Raw genomic sequence first — 16662 nt, forward strand, 5'->3', positions numbered from 1 at the left:
AAAACATTCAGAATCAATATTGTGAATTCCAGGACCAGGCAACATTCTAAACAGATACAGAAGAAAACTTAATGAGCCAAAAGCCTGTACTCAATTTTTTTCCTTTAACCCGTTATCATCTCAAGTTCATTCACTCAAAAACTAAATCTCAACTGTAAAATTCTGAAGCACAGGTGCTTTCTAGTTTAGAAAATGAAGCCTCCTTCTGTTCAACAACATAGACAGCATTTAAATTTTAGTCCTGTATCACAGTCCTTTTAAATTTACTTAATCTGCTATTAGTTATTTCTGTTTTAATGAGGCAGAATTATATTTAAAAATAATGATATCATTTTATTCTTGAAGCAATAAAATTAATCCCGTCCTACATACCAGAAACATTTGGTTGCAAAGTTTAACTGCCTAAAAGCATTTTTGTTAATGGTTAACGTGTGTAATAAATATGGATGCTGACAGACATAATTAAAAAAACCCAAACACTGTGCTTTACTGCAAGAGGCAGCATATTAGTTCAACCCAGCTCCACAGCATCTGTATAGATTGGGCACTTCAGTGGGGCTTATTGGTCTCTTTTATCTAACAGCTGATTCATTCAACTGTTAGACAAAAGCGCCGAAAAAGTTCTGCTGAAGTGTCCAATCTCTACAGATGTCAAACTAGCACAATGCCTTTCCTGGGCATGTGCTGGGCTTGGTGGGGAGGTAGTCCAAGGCAAACCTTTTGTTTTTTTTTAACATCTGTAAACAGCCTATATTTTCATTTATAAAGTCCTTGATTCCAAGGTCAGAGACCTAGTAGAAGATTCTAAATAGATAAATGAGGTGCCGTTGTGTTTAGTGTAGGCATGCAGTGCAGTTCCACTTGGCTAAAGGGGTGGTGCTACTGGGGTGAACAGAATAAAAGCATCACACGCTAACTGCTTTATTATTAATAATGTAATTGTAATATGTATAATATTAATGAGCTATACATATATATGTACATATACACACACACACATATAGATATAGCCGTTAGTTTTCCTTTATCAATAAACAACTTTATTACTAAAATATGATGTTCTGATTGTTTAAATCCAGCAATACTTTAAAAAACAAACAAAAACCCCCAAACCAAAACATCCCAATATTTTGAACCCATGTAAAAATCTCCCACATACCTTGATCTGTTACCTGCAGGAGAGCTCAGCTCTGAATTTACACTAATGTTGCTTCCAGTCTCTGATCCTGTGCTTCTAATATAAGGTCTCCTTCCAGTTGCAGATAATGGCTTGTTTACTGCACCTAATACCCCTGTTGGTTTTGGCTGAAATGCACAAAGGCTTTAGTTTTATTAAAGGAATAAAAGCAGGAGTTTTAAATGCACACTCCTTCCCCTACTTTTTAAATATTTCCTGTAGTACAGTGAGGATTAATTTTACTCCCTATAGCAAGTGACTCCTTCAACCTCAGTTACAAGACCTGCCTTAACTAGTAAATGTGATGGGCAAAACCCCACAAAGTACATTTAATTGTCTATAACTGCCATGTCTCCTCCTAGTTGATTTTTGTTACTTTTAAGGACTTTCACACAGGCATAAAAAAGGAAACAACGGTTATCACACTGTATTGATATCTGATCAATGGGGGAAGATGTTGTTTATTAAAAAAAAACAAGTATTGAGATTAATGGGGGATAGTACAGTAAAATTTTGGGTTCAGTGATACTTAAGAAGTCAAGCCAGATGAATAACAGTGGTCCTTTTTGTAATTAAAATATATGAATTCCTGACCCAAGTTAAATGCTGTACAAATTACCTTTTTTCCAAATGTGTATTATTCGTGGTTCCCTTTCCTTTATACTTTCCTACCATCCCTCCTTTTCAAATGCTGTTTAAACACTTTTTATTTAACTGTGAAGATCATGAAAATCTAATAATTTAGTAGTGTCACACTACATTTGTGAATTTACTTCTTGTAAAATGAAAAGCTATAAAACAACATAGTTCACATATTTCTAAATTAAACTTAATTTTCGTTTGCTAATTTTTGCATTGCGTTGCATGTAACTATGCATTACTGCATACCATATTTACCCAAAGCTAAGACACCTCCTTCTCCCCCATCAGTACGAGGGAAGGGGAAAGCCCCTTGTCTTAGCCTTATGTATGAAGTGGGGGGCAGGAGGCTGCCATGGCTCTGACTCTGGCCCTGAGCCTGGGTTGGGGCCAGAGTCAGAGCCACAGCAGCCTCTTGCCCCACTCTCTGCACTTCTGCCCCCCACTTCTCCCCGTTAACTGTCAGGTGCAGCTCAGCTCAGGCTGGATTCCCTCCTGGGCATGGAGTACATAGAGACTCTTTGTCGCCTGCCTGGCCAGTCAGCAGCGGTGGCACTGCTAGTGCACGGCCTTTGCTTAGCCAATCAGCAGTACTGGCACTGCTGCGTGGCCAGCAAAGGTTATGTTTCCACCTGTTGTGCTCTGGGAGGAAACAAAGGTTGACCAGTTACTGACAGTAAGTGGGGGGATTAGGGGTTGAAGGAAACATGCAGAGACTGGGGAGCGGAGGGAAGAGGCAGAAATTGTGGGGAATGGGAAAGGAGGTTGTGGGGAGCTGCAGGTAGAGGAGGTTGCTGCTGGGTGGGGGGGCAGAAAGGCTGCAGGGAGAAGTGAGGGGGGAGAATGCAAGGGGGCCATCTGATCTCCCCAACCACTGCTTTCCCTGCTGTAGCAGTGGTGGGGAGGGACAAATTCCAGACAACCCTCTGATAATTAGATTCTATACTTGGAAAACCATAACAAATTTATTATATACAGGGTATTTATTAAGTCCTTGTGCAACTTTAAACTTTAATAACTTTGGATATACATGGTAGAAGCAAACTGTAAAGAGTGATTGAAAGTATTAATTCATTACGTTTTTTAGTACAGTGTAAGCATATTATTTTTTCATTTTATTTAAATTTACTTCATGAAATCACTCAGCAGCAACTGGAAAATGTTTTCTATGAGTGGGAAAATTGGATTGAACGATGTTTCATGAAAGATGGCGGTTATGTTGATGTCTAGACGTTTGAGCTGTATTGTGTTAAATCTTAATGAATTATGCTTTCAATTGCCATTTACAGTTTACTTCTATCATGTGTACATCTAAAGTTATTAAAGTTGCACAAGGACTTTATAAATACCTCGTATTTTCCATATACAGAATCAAATTATTGGACAGGTCGTCTTAAATTCAGGGTTGACTTAGATTCAAGTAATTATCATAAATATTGATATTTTAAGTCATGGAAAAGTATACTACAGTACTTTTAATGGTGAAAGAATGTAACCCTGCTGAATTCCTAAGCCTACATTTATACCTTAATGGACAGTCATTCATTTCTACCATTAAAAATTTACCTGAAATTCTTATCATTAGAAAAATAGCTCAAGGAGCTGAAGTATACATGTATTCCAGGTCCCTGGCTGAAGTCTGCTCTCTAGGCCACCCCTTAGGTGGGTAATTATTTTGGCTGGAGGGCCACTTTAGGAACTTGGGTGAGCTATTGTAGGCTGGGTGGGGGGTGTAATTGATACTATCCGGCATGTTCCCATCTGCCCCATATCCACTGCTGGGGATCTCCATGGGCAGGACATGCTCAGCCAGGCAGATGAGATGAGCCCTGGGGGAGACTGCAGGACTGTGACAGCACTGGAGCTGGAGCCCAGGGCAGAGCCACAATCATCTCCCTGTATGACAGGGATGTACGGGGAGTGCACTGTGGCTCTGCCCTGGGCCCCAGCCCTACACTTTCATTGCCCTGTGATCCCAACTTCCACCTGCCCATCCTGGTCCTGGATACTGCTTCCCACCTGCTCATGACTATCTAATCTGCCCAGCTGAACACACCCTGATTGAGGGGTCCTGGCTGGTCTCCATGGAGACCCTGCCTGCTCCATCTGGTGCCCCTGCCAGTGGGTGCAGGATGGATGGGCTGGGGTTATCTGGGCAGCAGGGTTGGGACTGGTGGAGACACTAGTGGTGGCAGCCAAAAGGAGCTGCTGCTGGGGCTGCCAGGAAGCAGAGCCTGGCTGCTGTGCTGCCCTCACCCTGCTGCATGCCAGGGGGCAGTGGGACTGGCCATATGTACCATAGCCCAGGTTACACCCCATTCCTGAGCCGGGTGGGGCCAAGGGACTTGCTGTGTGCTGGATAAAATCCCTTGGCGGGTTGGATCCAGCCTGTGGGCTGTATTTTCCCCACCCCTGCTTTAGCCCATTACTTCTCTCCTGGAAAGGGGCAGGCTGTTAATTGACAAACCCACTCCAGTTTTAAATTGCTTTATGGACAATCCAAATGAGCTACACAAGTTGATTTAAAGCTGGAGGAACAGGGAAGAAGAACTAGGGACAGCCTCCCTGACTCCTACTCCTGGCTCCTCACGTTTGAAATCATCACGTGTGCTGGCCAGCAGGGTGGTACACAAAGTGTGGGGATAGGTCCCATCCATGCTGCTCAGCTGGGTGGTAGGAGTAGCACTTAAGCCCATAAGGCTGAAAATTGAAATGGGACTAGCTTCCATAGCCCATGGGCTTTACAATTCCTGTCTCTACCACACAGTTGGGCAGCAGGCATGGCAAGGGGAAGCCTGTGGGGGCCAGGTTTGAAAATGTTGCATGGGGGGCAGGGTAGATTTGATTTAAAACAAACTGATTTAAATTACAGGTCAGGCCTCAGTTTAATCATTGTTTTCTACAAAAAGTGCATTCTTGTTGTTTGATATCCTCTATTCAATTAGCTTCTTGACATTTTTCACTTCTAGAGAGAGGTAAGGGTTTGACTGTGTACTCAAATTTGCAAAGAGACAAGAGGGCTGATGGGTAGGTAATCAGGTCTGTTATCTCTCATCTCCATATACTGTATTGCTGTTAACGAGGATGTTATCTCTGGAGACAAATCCACAGTTTGAGAATAAGCATCACAGAGATGCTTAAAGGGATCTTGTAGAATGAGTGCTGAGTCCCATTGCGTAGAGTGGTTTTCTTTAATCTTTACTAATCTGTAGAGAAGCCTGTGGGAACCCCACAAGATTGGGCCACAAATATAGTCCATGGCCTGTTGTGACCTATTTATACAACTTTTCTAAAAAGCTTACGCGAATATGTTGTCTCAAATCGTATATAATTAGACGTTATAATCTCAATTTCATAATAATATCTTTGAGTTAACATATTTTAAATTTAAACTATTTTATATAGGTTTTTTAAAAAAAGCATCTTAAAAGTATGATTAAATAAAAAAATCTGATTTAAATAAAAATATGGGTTTTTTATTTTAAAATATCATTGATTGTTATCCATCCTGACTGGGGGCAGCTCACCCCCTAAGTGGCAATTTAAGAGCCGTAGCCTGCATCCCTTAGAAGAGATCAGAAAGCCTTCTTAGTTTAGGGAAGAGGAGGTCTTTGTAGTTTAGGGATGAATAGGGGAGCTGCTGCAGCCCTCCTCTCTCAGACCTCTCTGGGAGGAGAGGGGAACAGAGGGACGAGGCCCCCAGTCCCTCAACTGGCAGTCACCATTTGGGTAAGAGGCAGGGAACAGCTGCTGCTGCTTTCCTTCTCATGAGACAGGGATGGAGGTGGATAAGCATTCATTCTTGCAGGAGAATCTCTCTCTAAAAAGGGAGATTTTTCCAAGTTGACACCTGAAAGATCTTCTCTGAAAGGGGTATGTTTCCCATAGAAGAAACTGAATGAACACTTGAATACTTGTCATTTCTACTGGGAGAATGGGAATTCTCCCAGGAGAAACATAACACTTGTAGGTGGCCTCAGACTGTCCATAAGAAATCTCTAAAAGCAGCCTAGCTAGCAACTCTAGAAAAACAGGGGCAAATTATTCTCACAAATTCAGCTACACCTAATACAAATGCTGTTGAATTTTTGTTGCTTAAATTAAAAAGTAATTAATATTGCACCAATCTACTGAAAAATTGAACAGTCACTCAATACTCATATTTAAAGGAACCAGTAAAATTTGTTTCACTCTCTGTTTAAATTTCAGATACTATATTTGTTTTATTAAAAGATAGAATAATAACTTGCAAGTAAATTCTGGGTCCCATTAGTTCTAGGGCTGTGCAGTTATTATATACATGTTAAATAATTGGACATTTTTATTCAAGGTACAAAAATGCCTTAACACACAGAGTCACCTAGTCCAGGGACGCTCAACCCCCAGCCTGCAGGTCAGATTTGGCCTGTGACCTCATGTCATCTGGCCTGCAGGGCTATTCACTGATCCAGAAATTTGACAGCAGAACAGTGGCCCTGCTCTTTCAAAACCAAATTTATGAACCCCTGGGGATCAGGCACCTGACCCTAGTGTGCAGGGCCAGAGAGGGGAGATACTGGGCCCCAGAGCCAAATCTTGCACACAACGGGTTGGAAGGGGGCTGGCACTGGGCCCCGGAGACCATTCCCAGCCAGAGAGGTAGGACAGGGTGGTAGCTCAGGGACCAATCCCACTGCCTGGAGGCAGTGCCAGGTCCGACCAATCCTGGTGCAAAGAGGTGGTAGGGGTGGTGCCAGGCCCCGGGATGCAATCCTGTTGGAAGGGGGCAGTGCTGGGCCCCCAGGAACCAATCCTGGCATGAGAGTTGCAGTACGAGACCCCCCAGGATGAAGCCATGCAAAAGGAGGTAGTACTGGGCCAAAGAGGCCTATTTTAACATGGGGGGAGTCATTCCAGCCCATGGATTGGTCCTACCCCACTCATCTGGCCCACAGAGCCCAAAGGTTGACTATCACTGATCTAGTCCAGATCAGTTTGCTCAAGGCAAACTAGGGTAGACAAGTGTTCGTCTGACCTGTTCTTAAAAACTCCTGAAATAAATTCTCTCACACAGCCAGGCAAAATGACTGAAACATCAAAAACACCCTTTAACTTGTCACTGGTAATGCACAGGGATGAGAACACTGTCCTGCCTCTGCAAGGACAGTTAAGTAGTTTGTTAAAATACAGTTGTGGGATCTGAGGAAGAAGACCATGTCCCTTGCTACAGACAGAGGTAGGTGAAAGCCCTCAGAGTCTATGCCAATTACTCCCTGGTCTCAAATGTGGTGATAATAAGTTTGACCTTGAGCCAAGGAACAAGACTTTAACCAGGAACCTCTAGATTTTTAAAGTCCCAGCATCAGCATTTGAAAGGTGAAAAAGACCCAGGCACCAGCAGCAATAAGAGGGGAATAAAGTCTTTCCTAGCCCCATGTGGTAATCAGCAAACCTCCATAAACCAGAAGCACAAGATAAATGGAAACCTTTCACTACTGCAACCTGGGGACTGCAAACACCTCTGACTGGAAAGCCTGTACTCCCTTTTCTACCATCCTGTTGTCCTATAAACTTACCCCAGCTCCCTTAATCTTCTTCCGATCTGTTTATGGAGGTCTGCTTCATTCTTCTGCTGCTGAGCACGGTTCTTTCCAATTTTCACCTGCTCTGGGCTGCAGAGCTTGTTTCACGGTCTCTGAGTGATGCTCAGATTACTGGGAGATTTTTGTGGGGGAAGAGGTCTGTGGATTTCCTGGGCTTACCAATGCTCCCCAGTACTGCTTCTCCTTCTTGTCATTGCATCCTCTCTCATTAGTCACTGGCCACAGGCTCAGTATGGAAAAAGTGTTAACAGTGCTGACCTTCAGCTCTCCCCAGACCAATTCCCTCAGTGATTTCCTCCCTGCCACCAGACTCTCCTGTTCTTTTGCTGGCAAGGTGGGCATCTAGCAGCTATCACTCCTCTCACTTGCTAGTTTCCTTCTAAATTATTTTCAACTACTAAAGAGATAGGAAAATAATTTGATGGAAAAATTAATTTAGTCTGGAAGAAAACTTGAAAATTCCTGAAGGAGCAGCTTCATGTCAGTCACATTCCAAACAGAACACTTTTGCTTCTGCCTAAAGTAGATAGAGGTGCACCAATACATCGATCCCATATCGGATCGGCGTTGATATAGGGAAAATTGACTAGATGGGAAATTGGCCCTTTTTTTGCCTGATGTGGCTGATAAATGCCCTGTGCATATATACAGCTGCAGCATGCACAGGGCCAGGTATGCAGCCTGGTGGCTTGGAGACCAGACCTGGGCTGGTAAGTCTGGTGTGAGAGAAGGAGTGGGGGGAAAAGGGGCATGGGCAGATCGAGGCCCCCACGATGAGGGAGTAGGGCAGGGGTAGGTGTTGCTCAGCTGGGGCAGGTCAAGGTGTGGGACAGAGCTGCAAGTAGCTCATCTGGGGGGCGCAGCTCCTGCACTGCATGCACCCTGGGAGGGCACGGTGGTGTGCATGCCCCCAGATCTGCGCATGGGGAGGGGCGGGATGCCACCGTGGGCTGGGGCTGCGGCAGGTTCCTCCTGGCAAGCGCTGAGCTGCGCTGCGCTTGGGGAGGGCAGTGGCAGTGGGGGCTATGGTGAATTCTGTGGTGGTTGCAGCCCCACTGTACTTCCCTCCCAGCACTGACACCGCCCACCCTGAGTGCAGCCCAGCCCAGCCTCTGCTGGGAAGAGGCTGGCACAGCCCTGGCCCCAGTGGCAGCCCACCCCACCCCACCCCGAGCACAGATCTGGAGGCATATGCCCCCCGTGCCCTCCCAGGGTGTGTACAGGGCAGAAGCCCCCCCAAATGAGCTGCTTGTGGCTCCATCCAGTCCCAGCTGAACAGTGCCTGCCCAGCCCCACTTCCCTCCCTTACTACGGGGGGCCTCAATCTGCCCCCCTCCCCACTTTTCTTTCCCCCACCAGACTCACCAGCCTGGCGCTGGTCTCCAAGCTGCCCAGCTGCATATTGGAATCAGATCGGTATTTGCCAATATGGCTCCTTAAAAATTGGGCACTGGTACTGGCCCAAAAAATTTCTATCGGTGCACCCCTGAAAGTTGGTTGTGGACTGAAAAGTATTACCTGCTAAACATGCTAAACAAATGGGTCAGTGGTCAAGATGCTCATCAAGAGTAAGAGAACCAACTCTGTACCAGACTACCGCAATACATATACAATAAAGCATGACAGGTTAGATGACAGTTCCCTAGCAGTTTGCCCCCAACTTTTTTGCTTCTGCAGTTTTGCAAGTATTTTCAACTACAGGATGGTGCCATGTTCCTAAGATCTTTTGGGGCCTGAAGTTAAGATTTAATACCATAACATGAAAAGATGCATTAATATATTAGTGTTGCAAAGTCTTTCAAAATTAGGAAACGGTCCAGAATTAAGCAATCTTGCTTCTGCAACACCTTATGATGCAGTCTGGAATTATATGATTAGTTACTACTTTTTTTGGCAGATCACAGTGCACAGGATGAACAATGCCAGATAGCAAGCTGCTTCCACCTCCTGCAAAATGCTGTCTCAAGATAAAAGCATTTATTTAAGATACTAATAAAAGAAATGCATGTATATTATTATTAAGAATTAAAATATATCAAATACATTGTAAAAATCTTGGTAATAGTTTTTAAACTGCTGTACTGTTTTTTGCTATTCTTAGAAACTTAACAAGAACACTTATTATTAACAAGTACATATAAATATATAGTCATTTAAATAAATTAACATATTACCTTTCCTGTTAAAAGAAGAACCCTTGTCTCTTCTGATATATAATCCCTGTCATTACAAAAATCCTGTAAGAAAAACATAAAAGAAATCAAATTGCACTTGTTTTCTCAGTGTCAATTTTTTTTCTATGCAAGCATGAAGGAATTATTTTGTCAAATGAATTGTTAATATCAAACTTTCAACAGGCCTTTCTAATTTTCATGTACTATAGTTAGGATTTAGCACAGCTTCCTACCAAAAAATGTATTTTCATCCAATAGGGCAAAATAATATTTGTGTTCCAGAACTAAACAAGTTTGTATTTAGCAATAACAATCACACCATGACACTTCAATTTCAAATTCCTTTTCTTCCTCTAATAACTTGAATAATTTGAAATTAAGCAAAAACAATCTCTGTTGCATATGTTTGTTTCTAGCTATTATTACTGGTTTAGGGAGAAGCACATTAAGAGGAGAAAGAAGACAAAGAGGTTTTAAAATAGTAGTTCATCTGGATTAGGAGTATATCTTAAAGTAATCAATCAGAATGAATGAAAACACCCTCTCTACATACTTGGTTTTCCCCAGACCAAAGAGTCCATAATGATGCACGGAAACTATTAAATTGATCATTTAACACAAGAAATAACAGGGACCTTCCACAGGCTGATAACACAACTTAGTTGAGGCTGTTGGAAATGTTGAAGTGCGTTCTCTTATATAACAAACATTTAAGGTCCAACCCAGAGAACTCGAGTGGTTTACGCCTTGGAAGATGTTAGGTTCAGACACAAAGAAATCTTTTTTCCCCCCAGCAGGCTAATGCTTATATACAATAAAAAAAGATTTCTCTTCAGGTAAGTGCACTAAGTAGTTACTGGAGGCAAATACGTACTACATGAAGTTATAAAATTTTAATCTATTGCTCTTTTTGCATTTTTACCTTTGTATTTTCAGTTTATTGCCAGAACACAATGGTTTTATTATAGCTGGAATATGACCAGTCAAAATTACCTTTTCAGGTTGTGTAAAAAATTTGGTTGGCAGTACAGGGTCCTTCGGTGAATCTGCATTACATAAAGCACTTTTGCTGTTGATTACGCACAGCGCTACATCACATACAGTGTAAAGTTTCTGAGGAAAGAAAGAAAATACTGTTAACATGTACTTCGTAATCGTTACAGTTGTACAATCAAGCAGAATTAATTCTCTGTTTGCTTCTGAAGACATATTTTACTCTTAACTACTTCTTAGGTATCTTACTTCTGTCTGCAGTTTCCAGTTTACTTTCAGTACTTCGAAGAAAAAAAGAGAGAAGTTCTTTATAGCTCTAAACGGCTGTTGCTCAAAGATATAACAGTTTTTCCCTCCTGTTAGTGTACAACATGCTTGAGCAGAAGTTTGTATATATTACATTGTTTCCTCCAACATCAGAAGCTGTCTAATATTTGTCACACAAAATTGAAAATTACAAGCTACAATGAAACAATCAACAGTGAATAAAAGACAATGTTTAAATGAAATTTGTTCAACTTTACTGGCTACTGTGCTCTGCTAAAATCAGCATTTTTTTGGCCGGAAATGTATACCAATATCGAAATCTCTAGATTAAAAAAAAATGCTGATTTGCACATAAACATACATGCCCATTACAAACTGTCTTCTGGAGGGCTATCAAAGTTTCTTGCTTAGTGCTTTCAAACATCTTTGAGGTTTATTGAACAACAGGTTGCAAAACCTCTTCCTCATCCTACAATCATTTGAGAAATATTTCTTACTTCATTGGCCTTCGGCTCATCAGGAGACTGAGCATCCCGGGTAAGCTTGATGTTTTCTGCCATCTTTTTCATGAAGGCATGGCTATTGTTCTCATTCTTTGTCATTAAAACTTCAAGCATGAACCACAGGCACCTAATGAAAACACAAGAAACTACATTCCATGTTTGAGACTGTTGTCTCTACGTATGGAAAAGAACAGCAATGTCTTTAAACAGTCTCAGTTAGAAATGTTTACTGTATTAGTATTATCTCAAGGAACTGTGGTTAAATCTCTTATATATATATGCATAATGTAGAAATTTAGAACATACATATATTTTATGGGTTTAAAAACATAAATGAAAATTCATACTTTTAAAATCAGATATGAAAATTAGTGATAATCAGTTCAGTGAAAAGTTGACAAAAATACTTCATCACAACCCGTGACATGCAATTTTCCAGCTTATTTACTTTTTCCACACTTTATGCTTTTCTTGGACTAATCACATTTTTGTGGTACTGGACCAGACCTTTCCAGTATATCAGACTCTGTGGGAATGTTTCATATTTTGCTGAAATCCAGCCCCATATATTCCACTGATGAGGCAGAGAATCCCCCCCAAAGTAACTTGTGGGAAGCGCACCAAGCTGCTTACACTTCTATAAATGTCAAAACACTTATTATCCCTAAGACTAGGAAACTGGCAGGTATCAATATCCTTCTCATCAATGTGGAAATAACTAAACAAGTGGCTGCCTATAGCAGGGGCGGGAAAGTCTTGCCCGCCACACCATTCAATCTGGCCCAAGAAGCCCCTAAAAATTTTAGAAAATTAGTATTTATCTACTCCCGGCTGCCTGTCAAAAATGACAGGAGCCAGCGGGAACAGGACCCAGGGGAAGCTGCTGGTAGGAACAAGCACTGCAGAAGCAAGGCCTGCCTGGCCCCACCCCCACCACACCCAGTCAGAAGCCCCTGCCTACCAGAGGGTTCTGGCTTGGGACTGTGGGACTGTTCCTGCCTTTCTCCGCTGGAGGGAAATTCAGGTAAGGGCGGAGGGGGAGAGGCAGGGGAGGACCATGGGCAATCACCCCAGTCCTCAGGGTCAGGCTGAGCTAGCTGCTCACGTGGGAACCATGTGATACTGGAGTGGCCAGACAGGGATAGGGTGAAGAGGAGCAGCAGCAGCCACAGGCAGGAAAAGCTGCAGCAGGTCGAGGGGGGAAGGACCAAAGAGCAGGCATATGGAGTGCAGCAACAGCTTGGTGGGAGCACAAGGCCTGTGCTGGTGTCCCAGGGTCAGGGTCAGGGCCAGCGGGGGCCTAGAGAGGGTGGCAGGAGTGTGGGGCATGGGCTGGCAGGGGCTCTAGAGCTGAGCCCCTGCCAGCTCCTGCCTCATGCACCTGCTGCCCCACTCTGGGCCCCACTGGTGCTGGCCCTGGGAGACCAGCATGGCTCTGCACTCCTGGCCAGCTGTCGCTGCACTCTGCTCGCTCCCACTCGCTCCCCGCCTGACACAGCCATTTGCCTGCTGCTGATATTGCTCCCTTCCACCCCTCTGCTGGTGGCTCCAGCACCAGATAGAGTTCCTGGCTGCAGCACCAGGGCCACAGGACACAGCAGGAGCCAGCCTGGCCCTTGTGATTCTCGCTTGGCTTTGTGCAGTGACAGCTGGGCTGGTCCAGCTCTTGCTGCATCTTGTGGTCTTGGCTGTGCAGCTGGGACGAGGTGCCAGAGCAGCGAGCTGGGGAGGGGGATGGGAAAGCAGCAGCAGAAGGGAAGTTGTGGCAGACGGGGTAGGGTGCAGGAGTGGCTGTGAGCAGGAGCACAGGGCCATGCTGATACTCTGGGACCAGGAGTGGCAGAAGCACAGAGCCCAGACTTGGAGGAGCGCTGGTGGGGGCTCTGCCTGCCATGGGGGGCTATGGGCAAACCCTTCTCCTCCACGCAAGCCACAACCCTCCCCAGCCACCCTTCCCCCCACACGCTCACAGTCCCCACAAACCCCATACTCACCCACATCCCATATACACACAAACACCGACATACTCCCCCACCCTATGTACACCTCACACACCTATCCACCCCTCCACAAACCCCACATACACATCCATACTCTCCCCCACCCCAACAATATACAAAAGTAAGACTTCATTTTAAACTATCGTGCAATTACCTCTATGCACACTACATAGACAAATGTAAATCATGACAAAAATATTTTTTGAAATGAAATTAATAAATGTTCATAGATTTCATAGATTTTAGGGTCAGAAGGAACCTATTAGATCATATAGTCCAACCCCCTGCCCTGGGCAGGAAAGAGTGCTGGGGTAAGATGACCCCATTTAGGTGTTTGTCCAATCTCCTCTTAAATACCTCCAAGGAAGGGGACAGCACCACCTCCTTTGGAGGTATTTAAGTATATGGAAGCATATTCCATATTTTGGCAACCCTCACTGTAAATAATTTTTTCCTGATGTCCAATCTAAATTTGCTCTCCTTCAGTTTGTGGCCATTCTTCTAGTAACCCTGAAGGGCACCCTGGTAAACATCGTAACTCCTATTTCCTGCTGTCCCCTACAGTGAGTTTGTAGACAGCCAAAAGATCATCTCTCAGCCTTCTCTTGTGGAGGCTGAAGAGATTCAGGTCCATCAATTCGTCCTCATAGGATTTTTTCTGTAGGCCTTTAACCAGACAGACTGCCCTCCTCTGAACCCTTTCCAGGTTATCTACATCCCTCCTGAAGTATGGTGCCCAAAACTGGACACAGTACTCCATGTGCAGCCTGACCAATGCTGTATAGAGGGGAAGTATCACCTCGCTAGACCTGTCTGTGATGCACCTACTTATGCAAGAAAGAGTGCGGTTAGTTTTACTTATTACATCATCACATTGGTGACTCATGTTCATTTTGGAGTTGACTATGGTTCTGAGATCCCTTTCTGCAGTTGCGCTACTTAGGATGGTACCTCCCAGGCTACAGGAGTGTTGATGATTCTTCCTCCCTAGGTGCAACACATGGCACTTATCTTTGCTAAACTGCATCCTACTCTGTTCCACTCACTTCCCCAGCCTGTCCAAATCTGCCTGGATTCACTCCCTGCCCTCTAGTTTGTTTACCTCCTCCCATAGTTTGGTGTCATCAGCAAACTTGGACAGGGTGCTTTCTACTCCCTCATCCAAGTCACTAATGAAGATACTGAACAGTACCAGTCCCAAGACAGAGCCTTGGGGGACTCTGCTGCCCACATTTGTCCAGGCAGAAACCAAACCATCCACCACCACTCTCTGGGTGTGTCCCATAAGCCAATTTTCTACCCACTGGACTGTGTAATAATCTACACTGCAGCTACTTAGTTTATTTATAAGAACTGGGTCAAAGGCCTTTTTAAAATCTAAGTAAATAACATCTATCTCTATTCTTTTGTCCAAGCATTTTGTGACCCAGTCATAAAAAGAAACCAGGTTAGTCAGGCAGGATCTGCCTGCTATGAACTCATGCTGGTTGCCCCTTAGCATTATTTTACACGATGGTCCCTCAAAAATGTGATCCGTAACAATTTTCTCAAAGGTCTTGTCAAGGAGAGGTGAGGCTAACCAGCCTATAGTTACCTGGTTCCTCCTTCCTCCCCTTCTTGAAAATAGGGACCACATTGGCCCTTTTCCAATCCTCCGGGACCTGTCCTGAGCGCCACGATTGTTCAAACAGCTGCGCCAGTGGATCCACTATGACTCCAGCTAATTCCCTAAGTACCCTAGGATGAAGATCATCAGGACCTGTTGAATACATCCAACCCCTCCAGGTGCCCCTTTACTATGTCAGCACTAACAGTTGGTGGGCTGGTATCTATCTTGTGCTTACCTAAAGAATGGTGTAGTAGATGTTTGTTTTTTAGAATGTAATTTGGTATTTTTCTGTTTCCAAGATGGCAAACCTTTGCTGAAAGGAGTACTTGGGGGGTGGGGTGGGGGGGAAGGGGACACGCAAGGGGAGGTCAGGGGTTAGGAGGTGAGATTTCCAGTCCCAACATGGCAACCAGGGGGTAGGGCACCTGTAAAGGAGTGGCACGACGGCTTTGCGACCCGTGACGGCTTGCCAAAACTTGGTAAGTGGCTCTCCACCCAAAATAATTGCCTATCCCTGATGTACAGTAACACCATCAGGGATAAAACCAGGACCAAAGGGTATAAAACACAACAGAAACAGATCTCAGCTAACTGCCTTTTAAAATAAACATGCTAAATTAGCATGTGAGCCTACCCTAACCCACTAATTGTCACTATTCTCACTACTATTCCCTACATCCAAGAACAAACCAGAACCCCTGATGCCAACATTACAGTTCTGTTTATTAGACAGCTGTGTGTAACCACTGCAATTGCAACATTGAATACAGCATAACTACATTCTGAATGTGCTACATCTCCCCTTAGCTGTTGATTAATGAAAAACAATGAGTTGCTTGTTTAAATAAAGTAGTAGAATATCTGAAGAGGCAAAGCTGAAAACTTGGCAAGAACCTATACAGTATGAAAGGGTTTTTTTTTTCTGGTTGCACATAATGGAATTTGTTTTCCCTGGATTGTCTAAGTTTATTTGCTTCATACAGTGAAAAGACTTAAATAAAACCTTAACTAAAAACAGGTTTTTGGTTGAGTTTGCTCACTGTATGAAGTAAATAAACTGCATGACGTGAAAAAGCAAACCAAACAAGTTTCTAGGTAAACCTTAGTCTTTCAATTATGGCACAAAGTACAACAAAACACAGGTGGTTTCACATTCTGACTATGCTAAGTATGAGAGGTAAGGGCTGGCCAATTTTAAAGTTGTTGGTAAACATGTACTGAACACTTCTACACTTACAAAGACATGTAAATTCTGAGACAGAACAAAAGCTAATATGGAAAACTGGGGGGGAAAAAGTTACAGTCTATCTGAATGTCAGATTTCCAAATCCTTAGAAACTCTGATCTTATTAACTGAGCAGATAAATACTGTAGAATTCAAGGGCCAGTGATGAAAGGATGCTTCTCTCAAAAGTTCAAAAGAAAAGAATTATTATACAAATAATAAAATGACATTCAACTGTGATAAAATATATGAATTTTTGGCTTTTATCCAAAAGCCACAGGAGGCAACTAAACAGACATATTATTCAATCTCATGTGCACCACAGGTCATGGATGACAGTGAGGAACTATGGAAGGATCTTGCATTACTGAGCAAACAGACAAATAAGGGCTCCTCCAGAAATGCAGGTACAGAAAGATGCAATGGGATCTGACATACGATCCATACAATCACGCTTCTTGTCATGGTACATGTGCATGGCAGGAGGCATGAT

General features: G+C 43.5%; 1 protein-coding gene across 3 annotated transcripts in view; it reads right to left on the reverse strand.

The window, feature by feature from the left end:
• Positions 1–16662, reverse strand: part of PDS5A (PDS5 cohesin associated factor A) — a 140201-nt gene that overhangs the window by 11142 nt on the left and 112397 nt on the right. For all 3 annotated transcript variants that reach the window (XM_090035780.1, XM_090035782.1, XM_090035781.1), the window contains exons 27-30: positions 11330–11462; positions 10566–10685; positions 9573–9635; positions 1160–1305 (exon numbers count right to left, since the gene is read on the reverse strand). In XM_090035780.1, the coding sequence (XP_089891906.1) occupies positions 1160–1305; positions 9573–9635; positions 10566–10685; positions 11330–11462 (462 nt within the window). The remainder of the gene's footprint in view (positions 1–1159; positions 1306–9572; positions 9636–10565; positions 10686–11329; positions 11463–16662) is intronic.

The sequence above is a fragment of the Crocodylus siamensis genome, chromosome 2 (genome assembly GCF_052110815.1).
Source record: "Crocodylus siamensis isolate JL-2025a chromosome 2, ASM5211081v1, whole genome shotgun sequence".
NCBI lineage: Eukaryota > Metazoa > Chordata > Crocodylia > Crocodylidae > Crocodylus > Crocodylus siamensis.